The following is a 7,965-nucleotide window of genomic DNA, read 5'->3' on the forward strand; positions in this document are numbered from 1 at the left end:
TAAAATAAATCGATGTGTTCAGTGGAAAAAATTAAATGCCATTCTGTGCTGAACTGGCGTCCTGTCCAGGGTGTGTCCTGCCTTGTGCCCGTTGCTTGCTGGGATAGAGTCTGGCTGCCCTGCAACCCTGAACTGGAAGAAGTGGTTTGAAAATGGATGGATTAATGACAATTAATAATTTTTAGACACAATAATGTCTTTAAAGTCATTACCTGTTATGCCAGGCCTACATGCCAATACATATTTTGCTTTTCCTAAGCAAAGCATGTAATACATACACATGAAGGTCTATATGCAAGTAGATGTAAATTATTTTTCCTTTTATTCCTTTCCTTTTATCCTTCAGAATTCATTTCAGTGGGCCAAATTAGTCCAGACAGATTAAAAAAAAAACTCTGGAATTCAAGAAATATTCATGAATCAATTTATTGCTGCTTCTCATTGCAAAATATAAGTTATATTTAAAAAAATAAATAATTCGGTTTGAATCCTGCTCTTGAAATCAAAGGCCATTGATCGCAATTAATATTGTACAATAACTGATGGCCCAGTGGATGGTTGGATTTTAGAATAAACTGCTTTTCTGACATTTTATTAGCTGTTTCTATGATGGGCAACAGGTATATCGAGCTACTGTTACTAGAATAAGGTCTGTTGTGCATTTATGTTACAAGCACCATTATGAGGTATGCTGACATAAACTAGGACAATAAGCTCTCCGCTCGATTGAACACTCTGAATGTCTTTCCGGCCAGTCTCTGTACCGCGTGGTTACAATGTGGTGCCACTGTGATAAATGACTCAACGCCTGTCCTGTCTGTGTGTCAGCATGTTTCCCACCCAGCTCAGTGCTCAAGCGGCCCCATCTGCTCGTACCCTAATCTTTTCCATCTGTGGCCAGTGAGATCACCTGCCACAGGGTGTGTAGGTGCAGCAGAGTTTTTCCTTAAAGAAGAGATTCAGATTGAAACCGAGCCTTACAAAATGCTTGGTAAAAGCATATAAGATGCAGTAAAGTGTGGTTTAGTCATGGCAGGATGCTGGTAAAGCACAGAGATGTTGGAAGAGCAGTGTCAAGGTGCAACAGGGCCGATGAGATCATCATCCAGGAACTTCTGCACAGAAGTGGACCTGTGAAAACTCTCACGTCCCTCACGCTCTGCGATGGTACCTGCCTCGGAGAAAGCTTGTATCTCTCCGATCTCGGCAGTCAGAATAACTCAGAGCACAAATGCCCAAGAGTTTCAGAATGCCCTGGCGCTCATGACCAAGTCAAAACAGGAGGACGGTGGAAAGGTGACGACTCTGATTGATGTCATCAAGGTCTGCCCACGGACTGGCATCGCCCCGCACCCCACCATGATCAAACGCCTGAAAGAGCTGCATAATGCCGAGGATGCTGTACGCTGGGGGGGGGTGGGGGCAAAGGAGGAGGCGTCTGTCAGGTAAGGGGAGGCCCTTCCAAGCCAGTGTGCTGCTAACATTGATCGTTCTATATCACCTACTAATAATAATGCTCCAACACCCTGCAACTGACGACTGGCAGCCCACTGAAGCAGGTGTGAGCCTGGTCAGTACCTGGAGGGGAGACTCCTGGGAAAGCTGAGGCTGCTGCCAGAAGAGGTGTTAGTGGGTCAGAAGGGGGCGCTCACCCTGCGGTCAGTGTGGGTCCTAATGCCCTAGTGTTGTAACATGTGACAAATTCTGTTGGTACTTTGGAAGCCGCCGCTGCAAAACAGTCCCCCCGACTCTGTGTATTACTTTATATTGTGTGAATGACTGCGTATTGTCTAGCAATTGCACAAGTGCTGATTGACAGTGATTCAGCATGATTAGGCAGCAGCTCTGCTCACCCCAACTGGCGACCAACGTGCTTGTGCACACATTTACTGCACACACACCCACGTAACCAAGACTTTCGGAATGTGGGTTGCAATTAAGATGGTATCAATTGGCAACAAAAAAGCACAACGTTATTTCCTATGATCACGGCCTGCATGCCTAGAACCAGTTCTTCCCCTGCAGCACTTAGCGTTTCTTAGATGACTCCATTTTCAGAGGCGAACATGTTACCTAACCCTCCGGCCTGCCTGTTTTGTAGTTAAAAATACCCCATGGGCTGGAGAGAAGACATTTGCAAAGCATGTTGCGGCGATTGTGTATGGTGGCGAGGTTGTGTTCGTCAACCAGAGGTCACACCACGGAGCATCTTGAAAGGAAACAGAGCATCACTGAGGCATGTGGGAACTTTGCTGTCTGTGGCCAAGCTAAGTATACACACTGAGGCACTGTGGTCTATCAGATCAAATGCAGACACCATACTTTACACTTTAATATGAACCACTTGCAACGAATGAATTCAGATTAAGGAACTGCAATCACAGAGGTGCTAATATATATTTTGATGAGTACAGGTCCTGCACTATGCTTATCTGAAATAGAGCGTTTGTGATTAGGGATAGTTAGGGTCTATCAAGCCATCAGTAGGATATAATAATAATAACATTACTTTATTAATCCTTTACAATTTCTTGCATTAGGAATTATCTTTTCGCATACCCCAGCTTGCTCTCCATGAGACACACAGACACAGACAGGGAGAGAGCCTGGGGTCAGAGCGCAGGAGCACTAAGTCTCAAGAATCAGTGAGCTGCTGTATCTATTTTCTATGTTCTGAAACATGGATACCACACTCATTCTGCTCTCCTGCAAGTCTCCTTCCAGCTAGTCCTGGAGCAATGGTCAATTAAGCAATCAAGGCTCAATTACGCAATTAAGAAGTAGGACAGCCCAGAGCTTGGTTGTAATGGAGGCTAGAACACTCAGCCCAGATTCAGCAGAGAGACTCTGTGAGTGGGGTGGAGCAGTGGCACTGTGGCTAAGGATCTTCGCCTGTGATTGCTGGTTCAAATCCTGCGGCTGGCAGAGGAATCCTACTCCCTTGGGCCCCTGAGCAAGGCCCTTCACCCCAACTGCTCCAGGGGCGCCGTATAAATGGCTGACCCTGTGCTCTGATCCCAAGCTTCTCCCTCCCTGCCTGTATGTTTAATGGAGAGCAAGCTAAGGTATTGGAAAAGACAAATCCCTAATGCAAGAAATTGTATTTGGCTAATAAAGTGATCTTATCTTAATCAAGATCTCAGCTATGCCCTTTCTCCCTGCAGAGACACAGGTTAGGGGGGGCTTCTGTTTTTCAGAAACAGAGGAGGGCTACTTCAAAGGGTTTTTTTTTATTAAATTAACCTCAGCTTCCTGTGAGGTGTGTGCAGGGGTGGGGGGTATTAAAGACGAGCCACACTTGCATATCTGCCTCATAGAGGTCCCAGAAGCCGAGAAACAGCCACCCCCCACTGTGAGCCACAGTGACACCATGCTGTCTGCACTCCTGCTCCTGCCTGCAGCCCTCCTGGCCCTCCTGCCTGCGCTGGCACACACTGGTAAGAGTCCACACTGCTGCTCACAGCCTAGAGCCGTCAGGCCGGACTGATCCTGGACAGAGGCCAGCAGTCTGATGGCACGTCGATGCTGTCCGACCTCCATCGCGCGCGACGGGACCTTAGGGGGGAAACTGGCTTCAGAACTGATCTCAAACAGACACTGTGGCAACGTGCTCAAGGTGCAGAAAAGGGTTCATGTTTCCATTGAGTTTTAACTGTAATCTGTGTCGTATCCGAATGAATGTGAAATACTGCAGACTCTATTCTCAATTGATGTCATCCAATGCATTAAATTCCATTTACATTGTTGCGGAAAAGATTAATTATCGCACCCCGCTGTGTATGGTGTGCAACCAGCAGGCTTGTCACCATAAGTGTTTTTTCACACTTGGCTAATTGCTCAGAAATAAACTGAATGTAATGATTTGACTGGTTAGTTTCTGAATATATACTTCTGGAAAGATATTGCAATCACTTGATGCTTTTTAATGCTGCCCAGTGTACAATGTGTGAGCTGTGACCCGATGGTGGTATTGCTTAATGGTGCAAACGCATTAAGGGTCCTGGAGCAGATATAAATGTCTTTAATGACAAGTCAGCCTAGACATGCTGTCTGTTCGGCTCCAGGACACATACATACCACAGTTCAATTAAAGTTTCTTCTAGTCCTTCCAGATGTTGTGTTCAGGCCTTTTGTGTTCAGCGATCTGATTTTCTGTCTTTAACTGTGCTTTAGGCTCTTTCGATGCAGACATCATCGATGGAGAAGAAGTCAAAGGAAAATCACAGCTGTACATGGCATCCATACAGGTGAATGGGACTCACAGGTGTGGAGGCTTTCTGATATCGAAGAACTTTGTCATGACTGCTGCTCACTGCTCCAAGGGGTAAGTTGTGGAGAGCACACTTCTTCCAAACTGTTCTATAACCGAGCCCAAATGAGCTTGATTGTTCTGTGTGACGGTTTTGATTTGATCATTTCTTTCTCAAGCCTTGAACCAGGGCTCTCAAAGTCTGGTATGCTGGGGTTCTTAAACCTGAGCTCTCGGTTAGACAGTCTATTTACTTAATTGTAATTGTATTTATTTATTGCACATCTGCAGTCATGTTTAACATGTCTGCATTGTTTCGATTCAAACTGTTTACTTGTAGTACATTGTCTACTGTTTATTTGTATGTTGTCTTGATGCACTGTCTGCACTTTGTGTTTCAACAATCGAGAGACTTTCTGTAAGTCAGAATTCCATTGTACCAGTACATGTACCGGTTAAATAGGGCAATAAAGTTCAAGTTCAAGTTAATTAGCAGCATAATTATAAAACTTCTAACTGAGCTCCAAGGTTCTAATGGTAACTATGAAAACTATTATTTACTGAAGTAGATGATTTCAGTAATCACCCTTAAGAACATAAAGGAAACAACCTTAAATTGTGTTAGGAAAATCCTATATATGTCTAACAAAAGAAAATGCTTAGGGTAATTGTTTAATTGGCTACTCAGGTTGAAGACATTTCTTTAAGTCTTCAAGCGTGTGTCCGTTTTTGGTTTAAAAAGTGAAACCTGAACCAGGGGCCATGAGTGGAAATTAAGTGGAAGTGGCGTGAAAATTGAGAAGGAAGGGCACTTCTTTACTCAAAGGGTGGTGGAGGTGTGGAACAACCTACCCTGTCATTTTTGTTGAAACTGACTCCTCGGCTTTTTAAAAAAAAACCAAACAGCTGGACCCTTGGGTCAATAGACTACTAACTTCCTCCACTCAGCTGTAACATTCCTTATGTTCTTATGGCAGGGAAAACTCGGGAATAGTAGATGCTTTGAATTGAGAGTAGCCCTGTCCTTTCAGTGCTTTCTCTCAACACAATGGTGCAAGAGAACAGCAGAGGAGTTTGATGTAGAGGGTAGTGAGGTAACGACCAACAATAAATCAGAATCTTATGCCATAATCCTTATGGTGCACCACACTGAAACAGCAGAAAAGTGATATAAAAATAATAAAATCGCAGCCAATACATGGGAAACTTGACAAAGCAAAGCACACCCGTAGTTTAAGTGTGGAAGAAACCGTACAATAACCTCAGCCAACCCGCAGAGAGAAACATCCACACGCAGCTCCAGGTCAGACGAACGCGACCGGAGACGCGATGCTTTGTCAAAGCTGGTTCTTCTTCTCCCTCAGCAGCGAGAGGATGAGCGTGGTCCTGGGCGCTCACAACATCGCGAGCGCGGACGCGCGCAGGTACGGCGTGAAGCGCGAGTACAGACACCCCGACTTCAAGAACGTGACATTAGGCAGCGACATCATGCTTCTCCAGGTACCAGCGGCGCGCACCCGGCCGCACCCGGCCGCACCCCGCTCTCCCCCCCCCGGCGCTAAACCCCCCCTGGTTGCAGAAGCGGCACAAAACCGGACGACTCCTTTCCAGACCGGCAACAGGACCTATTTTCCCCCCGTATAGAGTGTATTTTCATTAATGCGACATCTCGTATGTGCTTTGTATCTATGTCTAAAAGCTGTCCAAGCCAGTGAAGACAGGGAAGGGGATCAATGTGATTAAGTACCCGCGCAAAGACAGAGACATCAAGCCGAAGATGAGCTGCACCGTGGCCGGCTGGGGCGCTACTAAAACCCGGGGAAGAGCCGTGGCGAGCCTCCGTGTTGTCAACGTGACCGTCGTGGACACGGAGGTCTGCCGGAACATGTGGCAGAGAAAGCTGCCCGCCGACATCATCTGCGCTGGGGGCTACAAGACGAAAAAGGGCGCCTGCCAGGTCAGCCACGGACACCCGCGTCCGAATCACGCTCTGCGAAGGGGCGTGAGCCCTTATTGGAGAGCACGCAGGGAGCTGTTGAAAAAGCCTGCGTCTGTGCTTTTGTCATTCAGCTCTGTTCCTTTCCCCTCCCAAGGTCCTCGGTTCGACTCGGGGTGTGTTCTGTGGGGAGTTTGCATGTTGTCAGCAGAGCCTGGGCGGGCTGGTGACCTCCCCCCTCCCACAGATATGGTGCTGATATGGTGATGGACTCTTCTAAACCATCCCTTTCCTGGTGTCCTTGCTGTTAGCTTTGGGCTGACCAGGGACCTCACTGGGAAAAGTGGCCTTTTTGAAAGTGGATGGACTCTGTCCTACCTGGTCTTTGGACAGTCATCTCCTCAAGAGAGCTGATTCTACCCCCCCCCCCCCAGGACCTGTTACTTTGAACAAATGTTCCCTGCTTTCCACGCAAAGTGATTTGAAAGGCTGTATTTTAACTCATGTGGAAGACCTTGCATTTTCAATAGGCAGCTTGGGTTAGATCTCTAAAGTGAGCCACAAGTTCACGCTGTCATAACAAGCCCCTGAGTGCTCTCATCCGCCCCTGCAACAGCACAGCCAAGCTCAGCGCAGGAGCTGCGGTAGAATGCACCCGACCTCGAACCCGTGCACCAGACACACCAGCAGCGAAACGGGCAAAGATTCAAAGCCGGTACCGGCGCCCCTTTCCGAAGCTCCTGACTCTTCCCTTTCTCTGTCCCGCGCAGGGTGACTCCGGGGGGCCCCTGGTGTGCGGAGGTGAAGCCCTGGGCATCGTCTCGTTCAACTCCGGCAACTGCGATTACCCCAATCTGCCCAACATTTACACGCGGGTCTCCAAGTACCTGCCTTGGATCCAGAAGATCGTGAGACAGAGCAGCTGAGGTCCCGGACAGACGGCGGCGCGACACCCGAGCCAATCGGCTCTGTAATCGCAGATCAGTTTATTTGTTTATATGCGCAAGTGCAATGGAATGCTTATACAAAGACGTTAGTGCAACACCGAGCATACACACAGGTCCGCAGCAGAAACAACCATTTCAATAACATACGACTTAAAAAGCAAGTCAGACAAGCAGTGTGAGAAGGAAAAAAAACATCAGTGTGAGTCAGTGGTGGGGGTAGAGTTCAGTAACTTGACAGCTTGTGGGCAGAAACTGTCTCTGAATCTGGAAGTTCGTGTCTTTATGCTCCTCTAACGCTGACCAGAGGGCAGGGGGAGAAAAGTGGGAAACCAGGATGACTGGTATCCTTACGATACATCCAGCCTTCCTGTGACAGCGAGCTGTAAAACTGTCCACAAGAGAGGGGAGCTGTACTCCAGTGATGGACTGGGCTGACCTGAGCACCCCCTGTAACGCCTTCCGCTCAGACAACGCGTTCATTCGCTTCTCGCTGTGCCCGTCTTCCGTTTCGCTCAGTAAATAAAATCAAAAATCACGTTTGCCTGTCTGTTTCTTTACAGAGTATTTCCCTGACACACCTTCGAAATCACACACACAGGGAGGGGAAGCGATTAAAAAATTAGAAAGGAAAACAAAATCGCAGGGTATACAGTTGAAAGCCTTGAATTAACTTGGAAACTACGTGAAAGTGCATTTGATAATCTACAGCAGGAGGCACATCTTTACACAAAGGGGTGTGGGAGCCTGCAGCAAGCTCTTCAGTCGTTATGTTGAAATTCGTAATAATAATTGCTTACACTTATAGCACTTTTCTGGACACTCCACTCAAAGCG

General features: G+C 47.2%; 1 protein-coding gene across 3 annotated transcripts; it reads left to right on the plus strand.

Moving 5' to 3' along the window:
• Positions 1-3,056: 3,056 nt before the first annotated feature.
• On the plus strand, positions 3,057-7,667 carry LOC148639237 (mast cell protease 1A-like). 3 transcript variants are annotated; one of them, XM_088621712.1, is made up of 5 exons: positions 3,057-3,437; positions 4,174-4,324; positions 5,614-5,749; positions 5,949-6,206; positions 6,956-7,667. In XM_088621712.1, exons 1-5 carry the CDS (start codon positions 3,146-3,148, stop codon positions 7,109-7,111), a joined length of 993 nt encoding a protein of 330 aa, XP_088477838.1. In that variant the 5' UTR covers positions 3,057-3,145; the 3' UTR covers positions 7,112-7,667. The 3 variants fall into 3 exon arrangements, with proteins under 3 accessions (XP_088477838.1, XP_088477839.1, XP_088477840.1); XM_088621713.1 differs by having other exon boundaries at positions 3,061-3,437; positions 5,617-5,749; XM_088621714.1 differs by lacking the exon at positions 3,057-3,437 and adding an exon at positions 3,464-3,616.
• The last annotated feature ends 298 nt before the right edge of the window (positions 7,668-7,965 follow it).

Source organism: Lepisosteus platostomus, chromosome 27 (genome assembly GCF_059453375.1).
Source record: "Lepisosteus platostomus isolate fLepPlt1 chromosome 27, fLepPlt1.hap1, whole genome shotgun sequence".
NCBI lineage: Eukaryota > Metazoa > Chordata > Actinopteri > Semionotiformes > Lepisosteidae > Lepisosteus > Lepisosteus platostomus.